The sequence below is a fragment of the Schistocerca americana genome, chromosome 2 (genome assembly GCF_021461395.2).
Source record: "Schistocerca americana isolate TAMUIC-IGC-003095 chromosome 2, iqSchAmer2.1, whole genome shotgun sequence".
NCBI lineage: Eukaryota > Metazoa > Arthropoda > Insecta > Orthoptera > Acrididae > Schistocerca > Schistocerca americana.
In genome coordinates, this window is record NC_060120.1 from 836,086,381 (window position 1) to 836,103,577 (window position 17,197).

Here is a 17,197-nt window from a genome sequence, read left to right on the forward strand (position 1 = left end):
GGGTTCGATTCCCGGCTGGGTCGGAGATTTTCTCCGCTCAGGGACTGGGTGTTGTATTGTCCTACTCATCATCGTTTCATCCCCACCGACGCACAAGTCGCCGCAGTGGCGTCAAATCGAAAGACTTGCACCAGGCGAGCGGTCTACCCGACGGGAGGCCCTCGTCACACGCCCTTTTTATTTTAATTGATTGAATCCTAATTCCAAATATGTTCATTATTTCAACTAAATGCAATTTTACATATACACTGATGGAAAAAAATCACAACACGAAGAAGGAGTTGTATGACATAAACGAAAGTTGATACGCGTGTTCCTACATCTGAAAGATGACTTTTGTTTGAATTTCGCGGCCAGTTGCATATGAAGATCAGCTTTGTTTTAAATACACGCTGTGAAGGTCATTAACGTTAGTTGCCTTTGAGGTTGGGCGTGGTGAGATGATGTTAGTCAAATATGCCTTTAAGGCGACAAAGACGCCATTACCAACAGCTCACTGAGTTCGGACGAGGTCGTGTAGTAGGGCTACGAAAAGCTTTATGTTCCTTCAGCGGTACTTCAGGAAAACTTGGGAGGTATGTAGCCGCTGTACATGACTGCTGGTAGCATTGGTCACGAGAATGTAGGGTCGCAGGAATATTAGACTTCAGACAGCCACTTGGCACTACAGAGAGGGCAGACCATCGTGTTTGGCTCATGGCTCTGGTGCATCGTACTGCATCTGCAACACTAATTTAAGCAGTAGATTGCACCACAGAGACACAACGAACTGTTAAAAATCAGTTACTTCAAGGATAGTTCCGAGCCGGACGCCCTGTAGCGTGTGTTCCACTGACTCCAAACCACCGCCATTTGCGGCTTCAGTGGCGTCAAGCGAGAGCTCATTGGTGGTCGGGGAAGAGGTCTGTTATGTTTTACGATGAAAGCTGGTTCTGCCGCGGTGACAGTGATGACCATGTGATGATTAGGAGGAGAACAGGTGAGCGCCGGCAATAAAATCGTCTGCGACCTAGACACACTGAACCTACACTTGGAATTATGGCATGGGGTTCGATTTCGTATGACAGCAGGAGCTCTCTCGTGGTTATCCCATGCACCCTGGCTACAAATCTGTACGTCATTGTGGTGAGTCGACCTGTTGTGCTGCTATTCATGAACAGCATTCCAGGGATTTTTTACAACCCGACAACGCTCGCCCGCATACCACTGCTGTAACCCAGCGTGCTCTACAGTGTGTCGACTTGTTTCCTTGGCTTGCTCGATCACCAGATCTGTCTCCAATCGAGCACATATGGGACATCACCGGACGATAATTGCGGTGTTATCCACAAAGGGTATTAATCGTCTGTGTATCGACCAACAAGTGCAACAGGCATGGCACTCCATCTCTCAAACTACCATTCAGCACCTATACAACACAATGCATGCACATTTGCATGCTTACATTCAATATCCTAGCGGTTGCACCTGTTAGCAATGTACCATCGTTTCACACTTGCAATGGCTTATCTCGCGCTTATATTGACCTGCGGTCTTGCAATGTTGCCGTTTAAATATGTTACCTAAACAAATGTATTCCAGAAATTTCATTACTTTCCATTAATTATTTTTTTTTGGTACTGCGGCTTTTTCCGTTATAAACGTACAGTGTATTTTATTAGCCCAATTGACAATTTTTACGTAGATATCAGAACCTAACTCCTACAGTAATACAATATTGTTCTCGACTTTTTATTTGAGGTCGGCAAAAGACACGATAATTAGTGTCCCCTGCAATTTATAGTTATGACAGTTTAGAAGAATTACATTCGTCTCCCCTAACAGTCTTTCCAAAAGCTGGATAGAAAGATAAAAAAATAGTGATTGTTTAACACTCTGAACTTTGCCATCCAAAACAGATGACACATGCCTGGTCTAAATGTGGGTAATCCTGTCCAGTGTGAACTTTGTCCACACACCCAAAATTTCGCACAGAGCTTCAGCACAAGCAGTGCGTGCTAGTGCATGCCCTCTATGGGAGAAAGAACGATCCCAAAAGATTTTAAACTCGTCTGTTGTTAGACACTTCTGTATTCACGTGTAAATCGATAAGCACTTGTCTTTCTCAAAGCCGGCCATTGTGGCCGAGCAGTTCTAGGTGCTTCAGTCTGGAACCGCACGACCGCTACGGTCGCAGGTTCGAATCCTGCCTCGGGCATGGATGCGTGTGATGCCCTTAGGTTAGTTACGTTTAAGTAGTTCTAAGTTCTAGGGGACTGACGACCTCAGATGTTAAGTCCCATAGTGCTCAGAGCCATTTGAACCATTTCTTTCTCAAAGAACCTATACTCACTTATCTGTTTGCTAGGGTAGCTTATCACTGGGTGGAAACTGTAAGGCATGTCTTAGCAAGTTAACTAAACTTTGAGGTGAGCCAGCCAATACTAAGGCTTGGCGACAGGGTCGGTTTGCTGGCTCGGATGGTTAGTGGAGAATAGGGCTCTCTAGTCTACTCTGTACTTCCGCCTGGTGCCGTGAGGTTCTGCTGATCTATTACAGCATAGGCGCCTTGTTTTGTGGTAGTGAAGTGATGAATTTGAAGCGACTTCATTCTGAATTTTAGTGAGATTGCTGCCGGCTGACTTGCTTGCAGTGCACTGATGCACTGTTTCAGCGTCCTGCGTTGTATACAACCCGCACTGTAGAATTCGGAACATGTCATTTTGATTAAAACCACCCACATATTTATCCCACTGCGAGACAACACGGCCATTGCGGGCAGGACCAGATATTGCCAAGACTGTTACGAGTACGCTGCAGAAGTAACGTTGGGAATCCCTTACACATTCTTCATACAGTCTCGTTCTCTCCCCATGTCATTTCCACATTTTTGGTGCTCTTAAGAAAGACATTAGTGGCCGTCGTTTTGTTTTGGACGAAGAGGTGCAACCATGCTTCCCTAGAAAACCGCAAACGTTTTTCCATGGAGGCACTGACCGCTTCGTCTCACAGTGGGAGAAGTGTGTTAACAGTTATGGCAACTCATTTCGAAACAGTAAACAGTTCACTCACTTTTTTTTCATCCGACTCGTTTTCATTTGCGCGTTATGGAATATAATATTAGTTTGCGTGAAATACTTAGAAGTCGTATTTAACTTGGGCAGCGTTAGGTCTTTGTTCGAGTACACCACTTTCTTAGAACACGTGGTGATCAACATCGAATTTTTATTCAGCCATCTGAGTTTTTCCGCTCATCAGATAACATTATGAACGTTAATAATAATAAAGAGGACGATTTTCTTTGTCTTTTGTACATGGATGGTCATCTGAAGACACGTAGTCCATTACATGGCATTAATATGTGAAACATGAGATTTTGTATTCAATATTTGAATAATAGATTAAGCATCCGTCAATTTGGGATTCTCAAGAACTTATTTTTCCCTCTTCCGTTCTTTAACCCATATCTCCACACGTGATCACACTAGGACAGCGTTCTCGAACGCAGCCCTTACTACGCTCGCTTTAACTGTATTTAAAGCCGAGAAAGAATAAAGTGTCTTCAGCAGTGACAAAATCTTTATTTTAAACGAAATTTTCAGCTCGCCAATTCGTGCTTGTTTGGGACTTATACACAGTGTTTGAAGAGAAGGAGGCTTTAAAATTCTGCTATATTACTGGTTCAAAGCTTTCCAGTTTGTTAGGTATTGTAGGATACCGAGTTCAAAACTATTTGCTTCACACGAATTACACCTACGAGGTGTAATTCAAACACACATATGTCTGGAGGAGAGTTAATGGACTTTCCTCCCGCCAGCAGCTGGAAGGTGCTACGCCATGGCTGGACCGTCAGATTCTCCGACTGTTCTTTATTTTCCCTAATTTCCAGCTACTCATCCAAGTAACGCTTTTGCGTAATCCTACAAGGGAGTTTGCAGTAACTAGGGTGACTTTAAAATGAATTACTGTAATGCATGCATAGGACACATTGTATCTCCAAAATCAGTGCCTGATTTTCTTCATGCTCTGGATACCAGCACATTATCATCTACGAGTTGTGTGAGAAAAGTAATGAGACTGATTTTTTATCTACCCAAGATTTTATTATTTCAAAAAACAATATTGTCCATTTCGGCAGCTATGCACCGGTGGAGTCTTGGTAGCATGACGTCCTTTTGAGATATTTGTCAATTTCGGGAAAAGAAAAAAGACACAAGGACTCAGATCAGGTGAATAGAGGGCCTGTGGAACGACAGGGATGCCTTTTGAGGTCAAAAATTCCGTGATGGAAGTAACCGTGTGACATGGGGCGTTGTCATGATGCAGCATCCAGTTGTCTGCAGCGTCCAGCCTCACTCGATTCATCCTTTTCCTGAGCCTTTCAAGGGCTTCTTTGTAAATCTCTCGGTTGACAGTTTGTCCTGGAGGAACGAATTCTTTATGCACGATGCTTCTACTCTTAAAAACGCAAATCAACATTGTCTTGATCTTTGATTTGCTCATTCGAGCTTTCTTCGGCCGAGGGCATGTCTCAGTGTGCCACTCCATACTTTCCCTCAGGGTGGTACTTAAAAATCCAGAACTCATCATCTGTGATCACACGATTGAACCATTTGTGGTCATTGGTAGTTCTCTCAAGAAGATCAACGGACACGTTTCTTCGACTGATTTTCTGCTCAGTTGTGAGGTTTATCTGCACCTTTTTGGCGCAAACCTGTCGCATGTTCAAATATTCGGTCAAAGTCTGATGTACGGTGAAAATGTTTAACGGGTCACCCGTCATCCCTAGGGTTAAATGTCGGTGTGATGCCACAAGAGCGCGAACACGTTCGATGTTTTCGTCGGTTTTTGAAGTTGAAGTTCTCCCTGAGCGAGATTCATCTTCAATGTATTCTCGGCCTTCCAAAAATGATTTGTGCCAGCGAAAAACGTGCTCTTCATAAGGAGTACTCCCCACAGACGCGTTTCAACTTTTCGAAGGTCACTCGCTCGCAGTAATGTCAGCCTCATTACTTTTCTCACACTCCTCGAGTACCCCTACATGTCACAGCTCATCATTCACTCACTTGACTGATTCTGTATGCGAAGAAATTTATCGCTATCACTGCTGTGGAGGTTTACATTTGTAATTACTGCAACAGAGTGACAGGAGAGTGGAAGTGCTTGTCGATTAAGCGGGTTATTCTTAACAACTGAAAAGAAAAGCAAAACACAGTTAATCTCCGCTTTCCCCCCCCCCCCCCCCCCTCCTCATAATTTTAAAACTGAATTTAACGGGAAGCAATCTCAATTCAACAGTGAGATGGTGATTAGGTCCAATGGTCATCTTACCAAATATTTTAAACTTTCAATATTGGTTGAGACAATCTGATTCAGTGATTAGACGCGACGGCCGTTTTACCAAAAAAACTAAAATTTTAAAATTTGTCGTTAACTAGGCAGGCACACCAGCCACAAAGAGATAAGAGGTATAATACCTAACACAGACAATTTGAATCCTCATAGGCTGAATTTTAGTTTATACAATTCCAAACACAGAGGTTTCCTTCAGCATCTGTTTGAAAGGGGAAAAAATGTGGTCTTCTTCAAATTCCTTGTGGATTGCTAACAGATGCTTCAGGAGCACTGTTGATGTGCCACGCAGTAGGACCCATAGAGTAAATATCTCTGGAGTGAGCATTGCGTTCTGCGCATGTTGTCAACATTAAATCAGGATTGTCACGTGTTTTCGGGACTTCGTTGTGCGTGTATGCTTTTCGCAGAGTTTGAAGTTTATAATATCAAGAGTTTTTGTTGTGCTTTCACCGTTTGTTGATAGTGTAATAGCGATGGTGAATTGCTGTTGTTGCTACGGATACACAGAAAAATATGTTAAAGGAGGGATAGTAACTTTTAATGGGTACCATGTTTAAAAATTTCGAGACGCATTATAATTAAGGCTTGATTCTGTAGACCTATTTTTCTACGATTTTATGACTATATAATAGATATTACGGCTCGTACAAAAGTTTACAAACAATCGCTTCCTCTCGTAAATTTGCTGGTGGAACAGGAAAGGGAATGGTTAGTTGTTTCAGCAAATACTATCCTCCATGCATTTATCAGTGACTTGTCGATTATGTATATAGATTTGAAAGACGGGAGACAGATAAATTCAATAGAGTGGGAGTCTGTAACTGTCTTCGTATAGTATGTGTGTCCAACCCTTTTTGTTTACCATAAAGTTACAGTAGGAGACCATGTTAAGTGTATCTAGGACATGTAGAAAGATTATGTGTGATTTATATTTTAGTTTCCGAAAGGATGAACAACGAGTAAAGATGTGGCTCCAGAAAATAGGAGGAGTAATTTTGTCCTCAGAAAATACTCCAAAGTATGTTCAAAACACTTTGCAGAGGAATGTTTAGACAGAGAAAAATTTGGACGCGTGTGGCTGAAGGTAGATGTCATACTAACTATTTTTAATTTTCCACAGCACCTGCTACCAATTTCTACATTCACCTTAAATAGATTTTCTGCACAAATCAAATAAAAAACACAATAGTGTAGCTAATCAAAGTACACATTCATCTTCTTTGGTGTATTTTGCCTTCAATTTTATTTTCTTCACAATTTGATTAAGAAGCGCAAAATATTAGCAAACATGTCCCCAAACTCTTTCATTTGTGTCACTTTCCACTTCCCTTAATGGTGTTATCCCATTGACTGTTACACGACCAACTGTATTTGCTTTACAGTACATTTATTCTCCGATCGCCTTTTTCCTCCCTTCTTACTCAGTCTACTATTTATTTAATAATCTGGGAGCAAGTACGTAAAGTGCGTTAAATAAACACTTCAAAGTGTCACCAGTAAGAAAAATTGTGTTTTGGGTCGCAAAAACGAGAAAATAAATACGCAGAAATAACAGAAAAAAAGGACGAATTAGCAGGGATATAATCGCTAATGTGTGGCGAATTCGGTGTTTTTCGGACACTTGCAAAAGTACTAGCGTACTGTCTAGTCGTTTTGCAAGACTATCACTGCAAAAATGTACGTCAGGCTCTGTAATACTATACAGTGCCGTATCATACCGAAAACTACCAATAATCGAGTGCATCTGAACTGTGACACCTATCGCAAAGAAGCAGAATGCAATATCACTTGCCTTTAAAAGTTACGTAGCTGGTTTATTCCCGGCATCAAATGGATACTGTTAAAATGTCTGCGCAACATATATAAATAATACACGACACGTACTAAAAGAATCCGTCTGTACTAGGGATATAGTGACATTCGAAATATACAGGGCGCTATACGGACAAACACACGACGTCCCGAGAACACGTGACCAGGCCGGCAATGTATGTTGACAACACTAAATCTGTTCTGAGCATGTGAATGCTCGCTCCAGAGATATTTACTCTATGGTAGGACCATGAAGGTAAGAATAAGGGGAGATGGTGCTACGTATCCCAGCCGTACTACGTTCTGAAGCCATGGGGGCGTGGCTCGCTGCCATGACACTCTGACCAAAACATTGCCAGTGTGTTATAGCGCTGCGTGTTTTACAGTCGCTAATTGCACCATATACGCATGTAACGTCATCAGATTGGTCGTTTCAGTTTTTATTTAAAATAAAATCTCGTAAAGGCGAAATTCTGCGTTTCTTCTGATTAAAAATAGTTTTTAATGTAATATTACGAATAGCTAGTCTTCAATGTAAACGATACAATTTTGTTAATTCAGTAATAAACATGTATCACAAACTAAATAATAGAAACTAAAAACTAAGTTAGCTATACCCTCCCTCCAAAGCCCCATAAATACATCTTGTTTGTAATACGTACTGGGACATTTCAGTTACGTTACACTACTGGGAAACACTGTTCATTACCACCAATATTTACTGAAATACGGTACATAGAATGGCAAATCTACACAGTGTCCTGTTTAGGCCTATACTTTACGCCAGTTAATGTACTGTTAGCTTTTAATTTGGTACATGATGAAGACAAAGTGAGTTACTCAACACTTCGATTATCGACGATACGTATGTATTATACTGAAACGTGAACTTGGAAACTAAGAATTTAATTCTTTGAATTAACATACCTTTTGCAAATGTTTTGGGTGTGTAGGGAAAACTGATGGTACAGCATTTTCTCGGAGCCTTACTGTTGAAAGGGAAGTTCGGCCTATGTCCTCTTCTCGGAAATGCTGAGAACATATAGTGCTCCATTTAGACGCACGCCAATTCTTCCTCCTCACGGCATTCTCCCACAGAGCTTTCCGACTTTCATTTTTAGGAAATCTAAAATAATACAGGAGAAAAACACGCTGTAGTACAAGTACCGATGTAGCACACGTTCATTAACAATGAAGTTGTAAAATCACACTTAACGAGACAACTTACACATGAAATGCTATTCCCTTAGATTTCGCATCACAATCAGAACGATTCGTACATCCGAACACCACACAAGTCACCATAATAGCGCAAAATCCTTCCAAAAGCGAGCGACAAGCCTATGCACACAAGCTTACAGCACCAATGTTTTGGTCGGATTGAGATGGCTACCCTCGGCTTCACATAGCTTCACAGCTGTGACGTCACGGCGTCTCCCTCTATTCTTGCCTCCATGGGTAGGACCCTGCCATACTCGGTAAGATTTCCAAGTGTTAGCAGAGGTGAAGCCGTCGTTCTCTGCCAGCAGCGATCGTGGTGGGCCGCCAACTCACTTTCTGCCCACGAATGCATCGCTGCGGCACGTTGCGCGGCCGTTGCTCGCCCCCTAGCGCCGAGACGGCAGAAAGGTGCTGTGCCCAGCACGGCACATGCAACGGTCCTTTCCCTATTCTCGTCTCTGCTGTACTGCCCTATTGACTACCGACTCTACCGTTAACGTTTACTACATAATTTTCTAAAGAACAATTTTCTAATGAGATCAGTGTGCTATTTAAACTGCAAATCTCTCTAGTAAAGTTAACAAAGCGGTCGCCTTGTTAGTATTCATTTACACAGTCCACTATTGTATGTAGGATACAAAAATGGCTCTGAGCACCATGGGACTTAACTGCTGAGGTTAACTAAGCCAAGGACATCACACACATCCATGCCCGAGGCAGGATTCGAATCTGCGACCGTAGCGGTCGCGCGGTTCCAAGCTGTAGCGCCTAGAACCGCTCGGCCACCCCGGCCAGCGAAACATTGTTGTGATGCCTCGTGTAAGCAGGAGAAATGCATACCATCACGTTTCCGACTTTGATAAAGGTCGGATTTTAGCCTATCGGACTGCGGTTTATCGCATCGCGACACCACTGCTCGCGTTGGTCGAGATCCAATGACTGTTAGCAGAATATGGAATCGGTGGGTTCAGGAGGGTAATACGGAACGCCGTGCTGGACCCCAACGGCCTCGTATCACTAGCAGTGGAGATGACAGGCATCTTATCCGCATGGCTGTAACGGATCGTGCAGCCACGTCTCGATCCCTGAGTCAACAGATGGGGACGTTTGCAAGACAGCAATCATCTGCACGAACAGTTCGACGACGTTTGCTGCAGCATGGACTATCAGCTCGGAGACCATGGCTGCGGTTACCCTTGACGCTGCATGACAGACAGGAGCGCCTGCGTTGGTGTACTCAATGACGAACCTGGGTGCACGAATGGCAAAACGTCATTTATTCGGATGAATCCAGGTTCTGTTTACAGCATCATGATGGTCGCATCCGTGTTTGGCGACATCGCGGTGAAAGCAGATTGGAAGGGTGTATTCGTCATCGCCATACTCGCTTATCACCCAGCGTGATGGTATGGGGTGCCATTGGTTACACGTCTCGGTCGCCTCTTGTTCGCCTGGACGGCACTTTGAACAGCCGGCTACAAAAGAAATGGCCCAGAAAAGTTTTGTTGTTTAGTCCCTCAATAACGACGATAATGAGATTTCATGTGAGAATACACGCAGTTGCTAACCAGGTAATAAATGAAGAACTAGAGTGCGTCTTGATCGTGACCTGTCTAACAAAGAGGCCATGCACTCTGCACGACGACCTTTGTAATTTCACACTAATATCACTTTCTACATGCTCATTAATTTCTTCTTAAAAGCTCTACTTTACTGGACAGTGTAGCAACAACAGCTTACACAGGAACTGTTACCATAAGTTTTTCCACCTAGAAACCTAAAAATTCTAGGCTTTTTAAATGTTGTTTTCAGCGACGAAGAAACTGGTGTAGGCATGCGTGTTCAAATACAGAGATATGTAAACGGCAGAATACGGCGCTGCGGTCGACAACCCTAATAAGGCAACAAATGCCTGGCGCAGTTGTTAGATCGGTTACTGCTGCTACGATGGCAGGTTATCAAGATTGAAATGAGTTTGAAGGTAGTACTGCAGTCGGCACACGAGCCAAGGGGCACAGAATCTCTGAGGTAGCGATGAAGTGGCGATTTTCCCGTACCATCATTTCCGAGTGTACCGCTAATATCAGGAATCCCGTAAAACATCAAATATCCAACATCGCTGCGGCCGGGAAAGATCCTGCAATAACGGGACCAAGGACGACTGAAGATAATCGTTCAACGTGACACAAGTGCAATCCTTCCGCAAATTGCTGCAGATTTCAATGCTGGGCCATCAACAAGTGTCAGCGTGCGAACCATTCAACGAAACATCATCGATATGGACTTTGGGGGCCGAAGGCCCATTCGTGTACTCATGATAACTGCGCGGCACAAAGCTTTACGATTCGCCTGGTCCCGTCAAAAGCGACATTTGACTGTTGATGACTGGAAACATGTTGCCTGGTCGGACGAGTCTCGTTTCAAATTGTATCGAGTGGATGGACGTGTACGGGTAAGGAGACAACCTCATGAATCCATGGACCCTGCATGTCAGCAGGAGACTGTTCAAACTGGTGGAGGCTATGTAATGGTGTGGGACGCGCGCAGTTGGAGCGATATGGGACTCCTGTTACGTCTGGATACGACTCTGACAGGTGACACGTACGTAGGCATCACCTGCATACATTCCTGTCCATTGCGCTCTCCGACGGACTTGGGCAGCTCCAGCAGGACAATGCGACACCTCACACGTCCAGATTTGCTACAGATTGACTCCAGGAACACTCGTCTGAATTTCAACACTTGCGCTGCCCACTTAACTCCCCAGACATACACATTATTGAGCATATCTGAGATGCCTTGTAACATGGTGTTCAGAAGAGATCTCCACCGCCCACCTCACCCCGCGCGTCTACGGATTTATGGACAGCCTTGCAATATTCACAGTATCAGTTCCCTCCAGTACTACTTCAGACAGTGGTTGACTCTGCACCGTATCGTGTTGTGGCCCGTTTGCTTGGTCGCAGGGGCTCTACACGATATTAGACAGGTTCACCAGTTTCTTTGACTCTTCAGTGTAGCTTTACTGTTTAAGTTCTTTAACAGAAACAGTACATTGTTGTACAAAACAAGCATTAACTCAGAGGCTTAAGAGAAGCCTTACATGTACTAAACAAATTCAGTCGTGAGATCAGGAAACTAACCTTGCTTTAACAATTTCTAACATATTTAACTATCACTTCATAACTGCAGCGAAACATGAGGACAGTAAGGCTCATTAAATATGGCCATTAATTTATTACAACGAGGTGACCACAACTTATTTGACCCAATTTGTATAGCTCCAGTCAGTATTAGTGAAGTTAAAAATCTATTCAAGGCCCTAAAAATAAAAATATTACAGAGATTGTTTCTTATCTTCATCAACGATCTCCCACTATGTACAAAGCCTGAGAGCAAATTTCCTGTTTTCGCTAATGACACCACTATTCTGCTTGAAAGCCTAACAACCAGTGAACTAGAAAATAGGTGTAATGGTGTACTCATAGACATCTTGCACTGATTTAAGTCGAACAGATGAACTCTAAAAATTGAAAAAACTAAATATATGCAATTTCATGCATTTTGACAAGAAAATGAAGTAATCCGTTTGAACTGTGATAACCGAAATATATTACTTCCTGAATCTACAAAGTTCATAGGCGTTGATTGCAAGTTAAATAGATCTGGGCATATTCTACACCTTCAAAAAAGGCTCAGTGCAGTGACTTCTGCCCTAAATACAATTACCCCTGTCGGTGATATGAATGCTGTCAATGCTGCTTACTTTGGTTATTTTCTCTCTATCATGTCATGTGGTATAATTTCTTGTGGTAATAAATCTTTAGCAAAAAACATCTTTATTGTACAAAAGACAGCAATTAGAGTCATGAGTGGTATTCATCCAAGATATTATTGCAGAAAGTTGTGCCAAAATTCCATATATTATAACCACTTCACAATACTTATTTTCTCTGATGGTTTTGGTCTGTAAAAACCATTCTCTCTTTACATATAATGGTGCATACCATGACCACTATACAAGGTCTTAAAACGGTTTACATGTTGTTGTTGTTGTGGTCTTCAGTCCTGAGACTGGTTTGATGCAGCTCTCCATGCTACTCTATCCTGTGCAAGCTTCTTCATCTCCCAGTACCTACTGCAACCTACATCCTTCTGAATCTGCTTAGTGTATTCATCTCTTGGTCTCACCCTACGATTTTTACCCTCCACGCTGCCCTCCAATACTAAATTGGTGAGCCCTTGATGCCTCAGAACATGTCCTACCAACCGATCCCTCTTCTGGTCAAGTTGTGCCACAAACTTCTCTTCTCCCCAATCCTATTCAATACTTCCTCGCCGGCCGAAGTGGCTGTGCGGTTAAAGGCGCTGCAGTCTGGAACCGCAAGACCGCTACGGTCGCAGGTTCGAATCCTGCCTCGGGCATGGATGTTTGTGATGTCCTTAGGTTAGTTAGGTTTAACTAGTTCTAAGTTCTAGGGGACTAATGACCTCAACAGTTGAGTCCCATAGTGCTCAGAGCCATTTGAACCATTTTTGAATACTTCCTCATTAGTTATGTGATCTACCCATCTAATCTTCAGCATTATTCTGTAGCACCACATTTCGAAAGCTTCTTTCTCTTCTTGTCCATACTATTTACTGTCCATGTTTCACTTCCATACATGGTTACACTCCATACAAATACTTTCAGAAATGACTTCCCGACACTTAAATCTATACTCGATGTTAACAAATTTCTCTTCTTCAGAAACGCTTTCCTTGCCATTGCCAGTCTACATTTTACATCCTCTCTACTTTGACCATCATCAGTTATTTTGCTCCCCAAATAGCAAAACTCCTTTACTACTTTAAGTGTCTCATTTCCTAATCTAATACTCTCAACATCACCCGACTTAATTCGACTACATTCCATTATCCTCGTTTTGCTTTTGTTGATGTTCATCTTATATCCTCCATTCAAGACACCATCCATTCCGTTCAACTGCTGTTCCAAGTCCTTTGCTGTCTCTGACAGAATTACAATGTCATCGGCGAACCTCAAAGTTTTTATTTCTTCCCCATGGATTTTAATACCTACTCCGAATTTTTCTTTTGTTTCCTTTACTGCTTGCTCAATATACAGATTGAATAACATCGGGGAGAGGCTACAACCCTGTCTCACTCCCTTCCCAACCACTGCTTCCCTTTCATGTCCCTCGACTCTTATAACTGCCATCTGGTTTCTGTACAAATTGTAAATAGCCTTTCGCTCCCTGTATTTTACCCCTGCCACCTTTAGAACTTGAAAGAGAGTATTCCAGTCAACATTGTCAAAAGCTTTCTCTAAGTCTACAAATGCTAGAAACGTAGGTTTGCCTTTCCTTAATCTTTCTTCTAAGATAAGTCGTAAGGTCAGTATTGCCTCACGTGTTCCAGTATTTCTACGGAATCCAAACTGATCTTACCCGAGGTCGGCTTCTACTAGTTTTTCCATTCGTCTGTAAAGAACTCGTGTTAGTATTTTGCAGCTGTGGCTTATTAAACTGATTGTTCGTAATTTTCACATCTGTCAACACCTGCTTTCTTTGGGATTGGAATTATTATATTCTTCTTGAAGTCTGAGGGTATATCGCCTGTTTCATACATCTTGCTCACCAGATGGTAGAGTTTTGTCAGGACTGGCTCTCCCAAGGCCGTCAGTAGTTCCAATGGAATGTTGTCTACTCCGGGGGCCTTGTTTCGGCTCAGGTCTTTCAGTGCTCTGTCAAACTCTTCACGCAGTATCGTATCTCCCATTTCACCTTGACCTACATTCTCTTCCATTTCCATAATATTGTCCTCAAGTACATCGCCCTTGTATAGACCCTCTATATACTCCTTCCATCTTTCTGCTTTCCATTCTTTGCTTAGAACTGGGTTTCCATCTGAGCTCTTGATGTTCATACAAGTGGTTCTCTTATCTCCAAAGGTCTCTTTAATTTTCCTGTAGGCAGTATCTATCTTACCCCTAGTGAGATAGGCCTCTACATCCTTACATTTGTCCTCTAGCCACCCCTGCTTAGCCATTTTGCACTTCCTGTCGATCTCATTTTTGAGACGTTTGTATTCCTTTTTGCCTGCTTCATTTACTGCATTTTTATATTTTCTCCTTTCATCAATTAAATTCAATATTTCTTCTGTTACCCAAGGATTTCAACTAGCCCTCGTCTTTTTACCTACTTGGTCCTCTGCTGCCTTCACTATTTCATCCCTCAAAGCTACCCATTCTTCTTCTACTGTATTTCTTTCCCCCATAATTGTTCCATTATCCTCTCCCTGAAACTCTGTACAACCTCTGGTTCTTTCCATTCATCCAGGTCCCATTTCCTTAAATTCCCACCTTTTTGCAGTTTCTTCAGTTTTAATCTACAGTTCATAACCAATAGATTGTGGTCAGAGTCCACATCTGCCCCTGGAAATGTCTTACAATTTAAAACCTGGTTCCTAAATCTCTGTCTTACCATTATATAATCTATCTGATACCTTTTAGTATCTCCAGGGTGCTTCCATGTATACAACCTTCTATCATGATTCTTAAACCACGTGTTAGCTATGATTAAGTTGTGCTCTGTGCAAAATTCTACCAGGCGGCTTCCTCTTTCATTTCTTAGCCCCAATCCATATTCACCTACTATGTTTCCTTCTCTCCCTTTTCCTACACTCGAATTCCAGTCACCCATGACTATTAAATTTTCGTCTCCCTTCACTATCTGAATGATTTCTTTTATTTCATCATACATTTCTTCAATTTCTTCGTCATCTGCAAAGCTAGTTGGCATATAAACTTGTACTATGTAGTAGGTGTGGGCTTCGTATCTATCTTGGCCACAATAATGCGTTCACTACGCTGTTTGTAGTAGCTTACCCGCATTCCTATTTTCCTATTCATTATTAAACCTACTCCTGCATTACCCCTATTTGACTTTGTGTTTATAACCCTGTAGTCCCCTGACCAGAAGTCTTGTTCCTCCTGCCACCAAACTTCACTAATTCCCACTATATCTAACTTTAACCTATCCATTTCCCTTTTTAAATTTTCTAACCTACCTGCCCGATTAAGGGATCTGACATTCCACGCTCCGATCCGTAGAACGCCAGTTTTCTTTCTCCTGATAACAACATCCTCTTGTGTAGTTCCCGCCCGGAGATCCGAGTGGGGGACTATTTTACCTCTGGAATATTTTACTCAAGAGGACGCCATCATCATATAATCATACAGTAAAGCTGCATGCCCTCGGGAAAAATTACGGCCGTAGTTTCCTCTTGCTTTCAGCTGTTCGCAGTACCAGCACAGCGAGGCCGTTTTGGTTATTGTTACAAGGCCAGATCAGTCAATCATCCAGACTGTTGCCCTTACAACTACTGAAAAGGCTGCTGCCCCTCTTCAGGAACCACACGTTTGTCTGGCCTCTCAACAGATACCCCTCCGTTGTGGTTGTACCTACTTTACGACTATCTGTATCGCTGTGGCACGCAAGCCTCCCCAACAACGGCAAGGTCCATGGTTCATGGGGGGGGGGGGGTTTACATAGTGATCTAAAACATCTAAGTCTTGCAGAAAAAGGTGTTCCCTATTTTGCCAAAAAAGTTTTCAATTTTCTTCCATCTGATATTAAAGTCCACATTAATGACCCACCTCCATTTAAATATAAATTAAGAAAATATTTTATGGATAAGTCATTTTACTCTCTTGATGAATACATGAAGATTAACCAGAGATATTTTTATAAATTAGTATTGTCATTTGTATTTATGTTTTGAGACTTTTAATTTCTAATGTGTTAGCCACTATTTGTCTTCCTGGTATATGATGTTGTTGTTGTGGTCTTCATGGTCAATGTATAAATACACTTTTCTTTTTATACCTTAAGATATTCTCTGTAATGTACATTATTTTATTATACACTGTTTACTGTTTCTGTATGATAATGGAAACCTGACTTATTCCACATCCTTGTGATTCAACACAATATGGACCTGTGGAATTCAAAATAAATAAGGAAATAAATATTTACTGCAGAATCTGCTTACTTTACTTCATAGTGACTAGATATTAGCTACCTTGCTATTGGCTTATTTCTGCTGTTATGACTGCTAGATATAAACTATTCACAATATACATTTAAGTAGTGCTATAGGTGCTTTATGAAATTCTGGTACTAAATATTGAGCTGGCAGAAATGTATGTTATTTTAGCAATGTTCTGAACAAACTGCAGTATGTTACTAAAGTTATGAACTAAAATCATATCATGGAAACCTTGAATTAATTGGCATAATTATTCATTTATTGTCATGCCTGTTTCTTTCAAATGTAATAGATTATTATCTGGCAAATCTAGAAACTGCTATTTGCCTGCCATTCAGTAATGCCAGTTAATTGTGGGGTCAGAAATTAATGTAGTTTTACTCATTAAACGTCTCTGTAAACAATCTGTGCGATTCACAGTACATTTTTATCGTCTGATGCACTATAGTCGACACAACTGGCTCTTTCTCCTTTATCCAAAGTTTATATTTCATTGCTTAAATATTTCAGCAGATAATGAATCTAATTTTGCCAAGAAACCTTTACATACTTAATAGTGATTCTCACTAAGGTAGCTACTAAATAACCAAAAAGTAACCTTTTACTTTACATTTTCCAAAGAACAATGATTATCAATATGAAATACACCCTTATAGATAAATAAAAGTTAAAGTTCTTACCTTCGTTGCTGACATGGTGTTTGACTTTTCCTTTTTTCAGTGCTCATACACGCTAGATGTGTAAGCTACAAATGTTTTGCTCATTTCCCTCTCAATGTTCC

At 41.8% G+C, this 17,197-nt stretch overlaps 1 protein-coding gene across 1 annotated transcript in view; it reads left to right on the forward strand.

Moving 5' to 3' along the window:
• Window positions 1–6,366: 6,366 nt before the first annotated feature.
• The window catches only part of LOC124594469 (trypsin-1-like), a 34,549-nt gene continuing 23,718 nt past the window's right edge, over window positions 6,367–17,197 (forward strand). The window contains exon 1 of the mRNA XM_047132843.1: window positions 6,367–6,418. Within this exon, the coding sequence (XP_046988799.1) occupies window positions 6,379–6,418 (40 nt within the window). The 5' untranslated portion in view covers window positions 6,367–6,378. The remainder of the gene's footprint in view (window positions 6,419–17,197) is intronic.